The sequence below is a fragment of the Equus asinus genome, chromosome 4 (assembly GCF_041296235.1).
Source record: "Equus asinus isolate D_3611 breed Donkey chromosome 4, EquAss-T2T_v2, whole genome shotgun sequence".
Classification (NCBI taxonomy): domain Eukaryota; kingdom Metazoa; phylum Chordata; class Mammalia; order Perissodactyla; family Equidae; genus Equus; species Equus asinus.
In genome coordinates this window covers 17,460,284-17,473,207 of record NC_091793.1, presented here as the reverse complement: position 1 = coordinate 17,473,207, position 12,924 = coordinate 17,460,284, and the positions used below count along the sequence as shown (strand labels likewise).

The 12,924-nt window shown below is 63.5% G+C and overlaps 1 protein-coding gene across 10 annotated transcripts in view; it reads left to right on the top strand.

Annotated features, from left to right (window-relative positions):
- Positions 1 to 12,217, top strand: part of PRR5 (proline rich 5) — a 55,276-nt gene extending 43,059 nt beyond the window's left edge. For 5 of the 10 annotated variants that reach the window (XM_044778091.2, XM_070506741.1, XM_044778085.2 and 2 more), the window contains 5 exons: positions 396 to 453; positions 4,897 to 4,988; positions 5,437 to 5,577; positions 9,467 to 9,602; positions 11,253 to 12,217. In XM_044778091.2, coding sequence (XP_044634026.2) covers positions 396 to 453; positions 4,897 to 4,988; positions 5,437 to 5,577; positions 9,467 to 9,602; positions 11,253 to 11,728 — 903 coding nt within the window. In that variant the 3' untranslated portion in view covers positions 11,729 to 12,217. Of the gene's footprint in view, positions 1 to 395; positions 454 to 4,896; positions 4,989 to 5,436; positions 5,578 to 9,448; positions 9,603 to 11,252 lie in introns of all 10 variants that reach the window. The other 5 variants (XM_070506738.1, XM_070506745.1, XM_070506740.1 and 2 more) reach the window with 2 other exon arrangements.
- Positions 12,218 to 12,924: the final 707 nt, after the last annotated feature.

Sequence of the window (12,924 nt, the reverse complement as noted above, 5' to 3'; positions counted from 1 at the left end):
TCCATCCATCCATCTGTCATGGACACGGGCTGTTTCCCCCTCTGGGCTGTCGGGGCTGGAGCAGAGACCACACGGTGTCCTCCTCAGCCGAGATGCCCCAGGCAGCGAGCGCAGCTCTGTGGTTGTCAGTGATGGCCGTTCTCAAGCAAGGCCTTCGGTCATTGGGCCTCTCTCCTTCAAAGTCCCCCCTCATCGTGGGATCCAGTCCTGGCCCGTCTCCTAGGGCTCGTCCCTGCAGCCACTCCTGCGGGCTCAGTTGTCAGTGTCCTCCACAGGTGGGCTGTGGGACCTCTGTGAGTCCCTTCCCGCCTGGGCATCTGCTGCTTGTTGGCAGACTCAGGGGCCCTTCCCGCCAGGCCCCAGGGCAGTCACGGCATCTCTTGTGTGTCTTTCAGAACCAGCTGCTGACAAAGGGCATGGTCATCCTGCGGGACAAGATCCGCTTCTATGAGGGTGAGTGGCAGCCCTGCACCGGGGACCATGTGCCACGCCACCTGCTTGCTGGTGTGGCTGCCGGGTACCGTGGCTGGTGCCCCAGGATGGTGGCTCTGCAGGCGTGCCTGCTGGAACCATGGCCCTGCCAGCCTTGCTGGGCCCCCAGGGCTCTTGGAGGGCCGAGAAGGGGCAGAAATGATGCTCGGGGCGGCAGGGCTGGGATCCAGCCCCAGGAGGGGCCCTTGTTGGGGAGAGCGTCTGCCCTCCAGTCTGCTGGGGCCCAGGGGGACCAGAGACGTCAGGGAGATGCTCCGCTTCGACTCGACGCCCACGGGCCTTCTGGCTGCAGGGAACCCGGTCAGGGTCTCCGAGGACTGGAGGGGGCGGGGCCAGGGCAGAGGCGGCCCTGACTCTCCCCAGGGAAGCAGCCGAAGCAGGGAGCTGCCACCTGGGTGGGAGCAGCGGCCTCACGGGGTTTGGGGCCGCGCAGGGCGTTCTGGGCAAGTCTGTCTTGTAATGCTCCCACCCATTCTGTGAGGCCTCGGGTCCTTGTTCCCATGTCACAGCCGGGGGACGATAGAGTGGTGACAGGCTGTTCGTCCGTGGCTGCACTGCAAGGCAGAGGTGGAGGTGGCACTCAGACCCTGGTCAGCCTGACCGCAGTGCACACGCCTTCGCCCTCGGAGGCCCCTGAGTCCCAGTGGGCCTCTGCCTGGGTCGGGGTTCAGCAGTCGGGGTTCTGACCCACCGCTGTCTCCCTCCTCCGGGCCCTCGGTCCTGGCGGGACAAGCCAGGTCCCGGCTCCCTCGGGCCCCCCGTGTCCGTGGACCGACACCCGCAGGGTGCGCCTCCTCACCGGAGGGAAGTGGCATCAGGGGAAGTCAGGTTACAGGAGGACCCGGCGCAAATGTGTGCGCCTTTGCTGAGGGCCTGCTCTGTGGGTTCAGGCCCTGCACTGGGTCAGGTTCCAGGAGCGTTTGTTGAGTACTTGCTGTGTACCGGGCCTCGGGCACGTGCTTGCTGTGTGCTGGACACTGTTCTGCGTGCTCTCCGTCTCCTAACTCGTTGGCTCCCCCAGCCACCCTGTGGAGGAGCCACTGAACATATGGGGAAACCGAGGCACAGAGGGATTCAGCAACCTGCCCAGGCCACGTGGCTGCTATGTGGCAGCCTGTGCTCTTCTCGCTCTGCTCCATATTCCTTCTCAAGTCTTCCCTCCGGACCTCGAAGGAAGGGGTGTCAGCCCATTTCACGGAGGGGGAGACTGAGGCCTGGCAGCCTGGTGGGCTCTGGAGGAACCCCGAGCTGCCCATGCCCTGTTCCTTTCACAATGGGAAGCACAGGCTGCCAGGTTTTGGGCAGGCTTCCTGGAGGAGGCAGCCCAGAACCCGGCTGGACAGGGCGGTGAGGGTGTGGCACCTGGTGGAGATGGCTCCCACGCCCTCCCCTGCCTCCCGCATTCCAGCAGTGTCTGCACCTCCCACCAGCCTGGCCCAGGGCGGCCGGGACCCTGGGAGAAGGGAGCTTTGTGTGGCCCAGCAGGGTCCTGCCTGTAGCGGCCGTATCCGCCAGACCACCCAGCAGGGAGGGCTAGCCCCGGCCAACCTCCCCAGGCCTCAGGGACAGGCACGGAGCCCCAGGGTGGGGGCCAGAGGGCCCGGCCTCCAGTTCCCATCCTGCCACAGACACGTCATTTCCCTTTGGCCTCAGTATCCCCAGTTAACACTGTGGGGTTGGACTGGCCCCATCTACGTGCTCAGTACTTGTGAGGCCCCTGGTGGCCTCTGGGGACCTAGAGATGGAGGAGACCCAGGCCCACAGTGCAGGGGAGACACCACCAGGGACCAGACGGTGACAGTCCAGTGTCGTGGATGGCAGGGTAAGGGGAAGGATACGCTAGTTCCACCTTGGCGGTCAGGGAGGGCTGCATGGAGGCAGTGGTCCTGGAGTAGGACCTCAAAATGTGGTCTGTGCAGGAGGCCATCTGGTCCCCTTCAGCTGTGCAGTGGGAACGGCAGCTGATGCCGCACGCTGGGAGGGCAGCCGTGAGCGCCTCCCCCTTCCACTCCCACCCGCTCTGGGTCTCAGGGAGAGCTCTTCCTTGAGATTGCTATCTATGAGTAGCCATGGCCTCGCCTGTGCCTCTGCCTCTGCTGGGGGCAGGGCGGGTAGTTCCACATGGGGCAGCTCATACCCTCTCCACCTGCCCCTCCCTCCAGCCTCCAGTGAGGCCCTGGACGTCAGCTCCGGAGCAGAGCGATTCCTGGGGGTGGCAAGCCTGGGGGCCAGCCTTGAGGTGAAGGCTCCCTCCCGGGACGGCATCCAAAGTCCAGGTTTGGTGGTCATGTCGCGACAGCTAACAGCAGTGAGCTCTGGCTGCAGCCAGGCCCTGTGGTCATCGCTGTCCCTGGGGTCTTTCCACGATGAGCTGAGACCTGAGCTGACACCGGCCTGGCTCACTCCGGCCTCCGGGGCCTGCACCTGGGCCCTCAGGGCTCTCGAACTAAATGAAGGCAGGCAGACAGACAGACCCACCCCTGGGGGAGAACCAGCCCAGGGTCCCTGCCACTGCCTGGGTCCCCTGTGCTTCGGCACAGACGCAGCGCCTGTGGGCCCGCCGGTCACCCATCAGCGGCCAGCACTGAGACTGGCCGCGTGGCAGCTGGCAGCCCCGGGCCTGGGAGCACGTCTGAAGCGCCCGTTCTGCAGAGGGCCACACTGAGGCTCGGCTTGAGGGACTCCCTGGGGTCCCACCGCCACGCAGAGCGGGCCTCAGTGCACTGCCGCCTGACTCTGCAACCCCTGATGACCCCGCCCCCCCAGACCACCGTGCCCAGTGGGGACCTGGCTGGTGGGTGCCGCCATGAGTCAGCCAGCGGGTCTGGCGGGCCGGCCCCAGGTTTTACAGCCCCTGCTTCCCGTGGTGGTTCCGCCCCCGGGCTGGAGGAGGGCCGGTGCTCAGAGCCGCCCGTCTGCCCACACAGCGGGGACCTGAAGGGACCTTTTTGTGCAGACAGAGCTCCCAGCGCGCTGAGCACCCGCCCGTCCTGGGCTCCAGAGCCAAGTGTGGCCCCGGGAGGATGGGCGCTGGCTGCAGGGCAGGGAGCCGCAGTGCCAGCAGATGGGCTGTGCTGTGCACGAGGCCGGCCCCCTCCCCAAGCCCGGCGCCTGTACGGCCCTGGGGTTTTCTGGGGCCCGAGAGGGGCGAGGAGAGAGGCCGAGGCCTCTGTCCAGCCTCCGCGTTGCCGTGGAAACCTCGAGGCGTGAGCAGGCCAGTCTGGGAGGCCGGCCAGCCTGTGGCGCTTTCCCCTCCGTGCCCGGAGACACCCACCACACCCCGTTTCTCTCCGGCTGATGGCTAGTCTGGCTCCAAGGGGGACCCCGCCCAGGAGCAGAGGCCTTGGCCACAGGCACTGGGGCTGCTGATCCCGGACCCTGGCGCCCTTCCCCCCAGCTTTCTGTCAGTCCAGGCAGAGGGACTGACCATTCAGCACTGCGCTTTTCCTGGGGGCGCCCAGAGCCAGCTTGGGCACCTCAGTTGTGCCCTTGTCCCCTGGCCATCCCCCCGAGGATGGCTCCTTCCCCAGGGCTGGCAGAAATTCCTGCAGAGCTTGTCCAGAAGTCTGCTTTCTACACATCTGCCTTCGTGGTTCACACGCCAAGGGTGTCAGTCAGCCTGGCAAAGCCATCATCCCAAATCAGCTTGGATAGCACCTCCTCCAGGAAGCCCTCCCAGCCTGACCCTCTCTTCTCCACTCTCCTACCTGAGACATGTTGCTGCTATTGGACGGGGTCTCCCTGAGTCCCCAGATCCCACCTCAGGCCGCCTAGGGTGGCGGGGACCCAGCCTCTCAAGGGAGAGACCTGAACCTCTCGGAGGCTCGGCTTCCTCCTCTGCCCAGTGCGGTCACCCCTCGCCCTCGTCCTCGTAATTGCTGTTCAGTGTCCTGCCTTCTGTCTCTTGATGGAGCTGCCTGGGCCCTCACTGGTCCGTGTCGGGCCTGGCACAGTGTGGGTGCTCTGCACGTGGACAGATGGACAGACGGGAGGGAAGGATGGCTGGGTGGACTCCTCAGCTGCTTGGCGGGTGAATCGGGAGAGACGGAGATGAAAGTGGGGCTCCGCCGGGCGCGCCTGGTGAGGGATCAGGCACTTAGCGCCAATGTCGCCGGCACTCTGCTGCCCCAGGCCTGGTCGGTCTCGTTTCATCCCATTGGCTCTGAGAGGTCAGCCTGTCACTGTCCCGTTTTACAAATGGGGACACTGAGGCACGGGCCACAGAGCTGATGAGCGTTCTGTGCCTTTCGCGTGGGGCGGTGGGAGGGGGCTGTCTCCACGGCCCAGAGCCCGGCCCTCGGCCCCTGCGTCCTCCCATGGATGGTAGAGACGGCTGCCGACCTGGAGGAGTGGAGTGCCTGCGGAGCCGTTGGGCACGGGCGTGACGGCCTCCTACGCCCGCAGGACAGAGGCTGCTGGACTCGCTGGCGGAGACCTGGGACTTCTTCTTCAGCGACGTGCTGCCCACCCTGCAGGCCGTGTTCTACCCGGTGCAGGTGAGCGGCCCCCGCGGCTGTGGGACCCGGGGCCACGGTGACAGCGCGGCCTGGGGATGGGCGCACCCTCTGCCCTTGCTGCCAGTTATGGGCTGTCTGCGCCTGGGCACATCTCTGGACCTCTCAGAACCTGTTTCCCACCCACAAAGTGGCAACAAGGACAGCTCTCTCCTAAGGGCGCTATAAAGCCCTGAGCAGCACACAGTAGGCCATGCCCAGCGCATAGTAGGGGCTCTGTGTGCGACAGGAACCCTTTCCTTGCCTGAGAAAGCTGATGGGGGCCCCTCTTCTCAGGGCAAGGGTCATCTGGGGAGCACGACCGGGTGGGAGGGGGCCTGAGGGTCAGTGGGTCCATTCGCCTGTATCTGGCCCCAGGACTGGGGACGTGGGGGGAAGCGACAGTCTCACATGACAGCACCGGGGTGAGCGCTGTGTTCTGTGTCTGCAGGGCAAGGAGCCATCGGTGCGCCAGCTGGCCCTGCTGCATTTCCGGAACACCATCACCCTCAGCGTGAAGCTGGAGGATGCACTGGCCCGCAGCCACGCCCGCGTGCCCCCCGCCATCGTCCAGATGCTGCTGGTGCTACAGGTGGGTGGGGGCCCGGGGAGGCCACCACTTAGCCCCGTGTCGGGGCATCTGTGGGTGTGAGGCCAAGCTCAGGGGCAGGTGGTGTCTCAGGCTGGGCTCCCCAGAGGCAGAGCCTGAGACAAGGGTTTGGGTCCACGTGACTTATCAGTGGGGACACTCAGGAGAAACCGAGAAGGGAGAGCATGAAGTAGGAGGGGTGTGGGGTGGGGACAAAGGTGTGGGTCAGGAGAAGGCTGGCCTCGGCCTCACCCCACGGGGAGCTCAGGGGTGTGAACGGGACCAGAGCCGTCCCTCGTGGGCGGGGGGCTGGGCCTTCACCCCCCTCCTCAGGCAGCCACTGGGGCTCTGGGCCGCCCCCGACTCCCCGTGGTGGTCCCAGATGTTTCTGGTGCAAATGGCTGTCATCCACAAGGTCACTCTGGGGAGGGGGCAGCTGCGTGCTCTGGGTGGCCCCACTGCCAGCATCTGGGGGCGAGTGGCCTGCCCAGGACGGGGTGTGCTGGGCCCCCAGCAGCCTCCACTGCCAACTGGGCCTTTCTGCGGACGGCTGCGTCTTGAGCCCCCTGCCGGCACTGCCCCCCGCTGCAGTGTACGACTCGTCTCCTGTCGCAGGATGAGGGGGCACCGCCACAGCCCTCATGCAGGTGGGGAGCTCGAGTCCTTGCTCGCCCCAGTCGGATGATCTCAAAGCCCAGGTCCATGTCCTGAGTCCCTGTCATGTGGAGATCCTTCTAGATTCGGGCCTTCGAGGTGGGGCCTGGGGCCCAGGGCAGCCGGTGAAGGTTCCAGAGCAGGGAGGGGCTGCTGGGCCTGGAGGTTTGAAGGGTCAAGGGGCTGTGCTGGCGGGAGCTGGTGGTCATCCTGGCGGCCAGGCAGGATGCCCGGCCTGGCCCTGGGGTTTCGACGGATCTTAGGTCAGACCTGGCTGCCTCGAAGCTGGGGTGTTGGGGTTTGTTGCCTCTCTCGGCCTGTGTGAGGATGATGAGGAGAAATTGGATGCTCCTGGGAGCGGGCGCCGGGCTGGGATTTAGAGGCAGGAAGGCGGAGGGTGGCACCTTGGTCCCAGGAGCGGCACCGGGTGGCCTCCTGGCTGCGGTGGTGCTGCCCCCTGGTGGCCACTGTGCCTCCTGCAGCTTCCTGGGCTTCAGCCCTTTGCCCCCCAGACTGTTCTCCTGCCCCCAACCTGGCCCGCACTTCGAGTGACCTCTCCCAGCCCCGCAGTGAACTCGTCCCCACTGTTTTCGAGTCCCGGATGGATCTGAGGTCACAGCTGCTGGTCAGGGTGGCTTGAGGGCCTCCCGAGTGCCCTGGGCGTCCCCCGCGGAGTCACAGTTCCCTCACTCGGGGTGCCGGAAGCCGGGGTAACGGCCGTGCATCTGAGTGCACGCGAGTAAACAAGTTCTGGGAACGGACAATATAAAGTTTGCCAGACGCCCAGCACAGCCCAGCGGGAGCGCCATCCTCCTCTGTGTCACTGTTGCTGGGGGTGGAGAGGATCCCGGAGAGATGTGGGGTCCTTGGGGTTCATCTGGATGACTTGGGGGCACCCATGGAGTCCCACCCCCTCCACCCACGTCCAAACACAGCTGGCTCCACAGAGTCTGTACTGCTGCCCCCCTTGCCCCCCTCTCATCTCTGACATTAGTGGCTCGTGTCCCCTCGCTCCGTTTCTTAGCCTGGCTGGAGGCTTATTGCTTCTATTGATCTTTTCAAAAAACCAGCCTCTGGTTTCATTGATTTTTCTCAGTCAGTTTCCTGTTTTCAGTTTCACTGATTTCCACTCTGATGCTTGTTTCTTTTTCTCTGCTTACTTTGGACTTATTTCCTCTTCTCTTCCTAGTCTCCTCTGGTGGAAACTTCGATTTTGATTGTAGATCTCTCTCTTTTCTGATATATCCATTCGTGCTGTCAGATTCCGTGTCTGCACAGCTTTCCCGTGAACTTGGGTAAGTGGTGGTTTCATTTTCGAGTTTAAATCCTTGAAAATCTCTCTGGAGGGTTCTTCTTTGACCCGCATGTCATTTGGAAGTGAGTTATTTCGTCTCCGTGTATCTGGGGATTTTCCAGCTATCGCTCTGTCACTGGCTCCTGCTTAGTTCCCGTGTGCTCTGAGAGCAGGCGTCGTATGGTTTCTGTTCTCTCGACTCTGTTAAGGTGCGTTTCACAGCCCAGGATGGGTCTGTCTTGGCGAATGTTCCCGTGAGCGTGAGAGGCATGCGTGTTCCGCGGTGGTCGGATGACGTCGTCTAGAAGGCAGATAGATCCAGTTGGTCGATGGTGCCGTTGAGTTCGGAAGTTGGCGTGTCCGTACGGAAGTCGGCATGTCCGTACGGATGCTCTGCGTCTGTTTCTTTCTTTTTTTGTTTTTTTTCCAAAGATTGGTACCTGAGCTAACAGCTGTTGCCAATCTTCTTTTTTTTTCTCTGCTTCTTTTCCCCAAAGCCCCCCAGTACATAGTTGTATGTTTTAGTTGTGGGTACTTTCTAATTGTGGTATGTGGGACACCGCCTCAGCGTGGCCTGACAACTGGTGCCATGTCCACGCCCAGGATCCAAACCAGTGAAACCCTGGGCCGCTGAAGTGGAGCGCACGAACTTAACCACTCGGCCACGGGGCCGGCCTCTTTGCGTCTTTCTCCACATCCTCTCCAACATTTGTCACTCTTGGTTTTGGATGTTTTTACCAATCTAACGGGTGTAAGGTGATATCTTAGTGTAGTTTTGATTTGCATTTCCCTGATGATTAGCGATGATGAACATCTTTTCATGTGTCTATTGGCCATATTCATATCTTCTTTTGAGAAATGTCTGTTCATGTCCTCTGCCCATTTTTTGATCGGGTTGTTTGTTTTTTTGTTGCTCTTTGCGTCTTTCTGAGAGGGGGCAGAAGTCTCTGCCGTGAGGGGGTCTCTGTTTCTCCCTGCAGGTCTGCCAGCTTTGCCCACGTGGCTTGGCGCTCTGCTGTGAGGCGCGTACATGTTCACGTTTGCTATGGCCTCTGGCATCATGTCGTGACCTCCTTTCTCCCTGGTCACGTTCTTGGTCCAAGTCCGCCCTGCCTGAAGTTGACGTAGCTGCCCCTGCCCCTGCTGCTCGGCGTGTCCCTGGCATCTTCGTCCGCTCGCACTTTCCATCTGTGCATCTTTACGGGGCGAGTGGGTTTCTGTGGGCAGCACACAGTTGGGTTCCTTTGTCGTCTTGAACTCTTGTTTCACATTCTGCCCGAGTGTATCTTGTTCCTTAACCGGCTGGCAGCCCTGCGGAGTCGTGTGTTTCATTCATCCCTCCGTTCAGACCTCATTCATTCACAGTCGCTCACTGAGTGCCTGCCGTGTGCCGGCACTCTGCCGAGGGTGCTGGGGGTGCAGAGGTTGCCCGTCGGTCAGCAAGACCAAGGCTGTCCTCTCGGCAGCTTCCTTCCTCCAAGGCTTTGGCTCCAGTGAAGCTGGAGGAGGCAGATGAGACCTGGCAGCGCGGAGCGGTTGGGAGGGGCAGTTCATCAGATGGACGGGCCTTGGCTGCCCAGCCCAGGCTTGGGCCCGGCCTGGCCTGTGGGGCAGCCTCTTCTGGCCTGCACCCCTCCACGGGGTCAGGAGTGAGGGCGGGGACCCTTGGGGAATGAGCGCGGCCCTGCAGGACTGCCTGGAGCCTCTAGGAAGCCAGCGCACGGGAAACTCTCCCGAGGGGCAGAGCTCAAGGCCAACCTCACTTGCCCCCAGGCCCTTTCCCGCCGGGCAGCACGGTCTCCCAGGACCCCGTCAGAACAGGGAGGAGGGACTGCTGTTCATGGTGACCTGGCTGGGCTAGGGAGGCAGGGAACAGGCTGTCTGGTGGATGGAACAGCGTGAGCGAGGGCACCTGACCCCCCCGAGTCCCTCTGTCTCTTGCAGGGGGTGCATGAGTCCCGGGGCGTGACCAAGGACTACCTCCGCCTGGAGACGCTGATCCAGAAGGTGGTGTCGCCCTACCTGGGCACCTACGGTCTCTATTCCAGCGAAGGCCCCTTCACACACTCCTGCATCCTGGGTATGGGTCCCCTGGGCCTTGGGCGGAGAGTGGGGTAGCCACTGGCTCTGTCCTCCTCTGCCCTGGGGGCCCAGGCCTCCCAGTGAAAAGGCGAGCAGAACCAGGATCCCACTGGGGATTCGCTCTTCAGTCCCAGCAAACCCGTCCTGAGCGTCCACTGGCCCTGCCGTGTGCTGGGCCCTGGACGTATGGAGATGGGTCACCTGGGGTCCCTCCTTCAAGAGCTGAGGGGACCCGCTGGACAGACACCATAAGTGGTGATGTGATGACGCGCCTGAGAGCCCTGCAGAGGCCTCTGTGTTCTGGAGAAAGTCACATCCGTGCTCAATCCTGAAAGTGGGGAATTAGCCAGGCAGACGACACAGCACCTGCAAAGGCCCAGAGCCCCAGAAATCCCAGCTAGTTTGGGGAGTCCCAGGGGAGGGATGAGGTTGGAGGGTGGATGTCCAGGGGCTGCCTGGCATGTCCGGCAGAAGCCAGGCACATTGCTCCTTGAACAGACACCCCATTGGTTCATTCGGCACCTGCTGTGCACCAGCCTCTGTTCTTGGTCTTGGGGGTTCAGCAGAGACCAAGCCCCACCCTCATGGGCTCTCATCCACCAGAGGAGGCCGACCAATGAGTAAATGAGGCCCAGATGAGTCCCCAGGTGACCCAGGTGACACGAGGACCAGGGCTGGGAGCTCAGGGAAGGCCAGGCCGAGAGGACTGCGGAGCTGAAGGGCCTGGAGAAGCCGGGCCTGGGGAGAGGTGCTCAAAGAGCATCCCAGACCGAGGGGACCACTCGAGAGGGCCCCCCTCATCCAGAGTGCCCCCAGCGTGCTGGTAGAAGAGCCACCAGGGCCCCGTATGTGTGGCCCTGGACGCCGGGCACCCCTGGCCTGGCAAGGAGGGAGCCTTCTGATCCAGGAAAGGCCCTGGACCCGCTGGCCGTGCTCAGCCCTGCCACCTGGTGGTCACTGTACAGAACCGCAGGGTCCTGAGTGGGAGGCTAGCCTGCCCCATGCAGACTCTGCCCGCCGTCCCCCACCCTCCAGGGCCCCCCACACTCAGAATAACCCCAGCTCTGGTCACACGTGTCATCTGCCCCTGCCGTGGACTTAGCACTGCCCGACCTGAGGCCCACCTGGTGGGTTTGTCCCCTCCACTCACTAGGACCCCAGCTCTGAGGGCAGGGGCTGTGTCTGCCTAAGAAGGTGCTAGGATTTGTTGACTTTCCACAGGTGGGGAGACTGAGGCACGTCACAGGTCACTGGCAGGGTGCACCTTTGAACCTGAGCACTTGGCTTCAGCCCCCCAGCCACTGCCCATTCAGTCTGAGAGGCTGGGACCAAGGAGACAGCAGGAGGGCACACAGGGTGGGACGTGGGGACAGAGCTGGGGTGGGAACCCGTGTTCCTCCCTGCCCAGCCCAGCGGCCCCTCAGCAGTGCCTGTGGTGGTGCTGGGCCAGGATCTGCACCAGTCGGGCTTGTCCCTGTAGCTGCCCCTTGGCGCAGGGCTGACCCCACAGTAGGTGCACACAGTAGGTCTACATAGTAGGTGCTACCTGGTGTCTGGCCAAAGGAAGAGCCCGAAACCGGCAACTTTGCTGAGTACTGCCCTGTCCCCTGGTGTCTGATACCCTGTGTGTCTGTCTGTCTGTCTGCAGAGAAGCACTTCCTGCGCCGCTCCCGCTCGGGGGACGTCCTGGCCAAGAACCCGGTGGTGCGCTCCAAGAGCTACAACACGCCGCTGCTGAACCCCGTGGCCGAGCATGAGGCTGAGGGCGCGGCGGCCGGCGGCCCGGGCATCCGCAGGCACTCGGTCTCTGAGATGACGTCCTGCCCCGAGCCCCAGGGCTTTGCTGACACGCCCGGCCAGGGCCCCACTGGGGCCTTCAGACCGTCCCCGGCCCCGCAGTTGGGGCCCTGCCCCAGCAGACTGTACCCCCCCACGCAGCCCCCCGAGCCCGGCTCAGGTGCAGCCCACAGCTCCCCGCCCTCCTCCAGCCCCGAGAACCTCGTGGACCAGATCCTGGAGTCAGTGGACTCAGATTCCGAAGGCATCTTTATTGACTTTGGCCGGGGTGACGGCTCGGGAACAGCTGAGTTTGGGGGGGCCGGGGGGCGGCAGAGCGTCGTGTGAGGGCTCATGTTTTTACTGACCCCGTGTGTGTGCCCGTGTGCGAGTTTTTTACTCCGTCCTGTCTGTCCCCTGTGGCCTCAGCCTCGTGGGCATCCCCGAGTCCTTGTTGGGATAACGTTGACCCCCGACTTCCCCAGCACGGCTCCGTCCTGGGGCATCTGCGTCCGAGGCTCCCCCTGCCTCGCACAGGTCACCAGGTGCACGAGGCAACCTCATGTGCGTGGAACAGGTGTCGCCACTCACGCCACCCCCGGCCCTCCAATGTCCACACCCACGGAGACTGTGAATCCCGGGGCTCGGCCAGGCCCCCAGAAGGACCCCCAGAGCATTGGGGGTCAGTAGCAGACCTGCCGTCCCCTTCCCCGCTCGCCTCAGGCCACAGTGCCACCTCCTGTGTGTGGCTGTCCCAGCCCCTCCAAGCGGCCTGTGCTCGTTCTGCCTGGGGTGGCTGTGGCAGGGAGAGGGTGGAATAAAACATGTCTAGCCCGCTCCCGAGCTCATGTCTGCGACGCCAGGCCCCGTGGACGACCCCCCAGGGTCCTCATCCCCAGAAACCTCGCCTCACGGGGGGCCTACCCTCCCCACTCCCAGAGGAGCGGCTTCCTGTTAGCCAGTTTCTCCATCTCACCCTGACAGAGGGGTGGGAGACCCCAGAAGGAAGCCCTGAAAGGTCCAGCAGCCTCTCCAGGGTACCGGGGACCCTCGGGGTGGGGGCTGGGTACAGAGCGCTGGCCCTGCCTTTGTCCCCCGCCCCAGGCAGTTTGCTCAGCAGGAGTAGAAACACTGGACCCTCGCAGAGAGGGAGGCACATCGGGGGGAGGAGCAGGTGACCCCTGCCCTGGCTGCCCCAGCAGGTGTGGGACCCCCAAACAGGTTATCCCTGATCCCTCCTGACAGTGGCTGGGGAGGGCCAGCTCCCCGGCCACCGGTGAGTGGACTGGGGGAGCCTGTGGGCCGCCGATGACTGATGTCTGGGCCCAGGAAACTGTCCAGTGAGGAGGGCAGGGGCCAGAACGTTCCTGAGAGCCAGCAGTATTGCCGCGGCCAGCCTGGCAGCAAAGATGCCCAGGATGGGACCTGTTGGCAGAAGCCACCCGAGGGACCTGCTTCTCTGGGCCCCACTGTTAAAGGGTCAGGGGTCGGCATGGCCCCTGGGGAAGAAGGACCCTGGGGGTTTATTCTGGGCCACGTGGGGG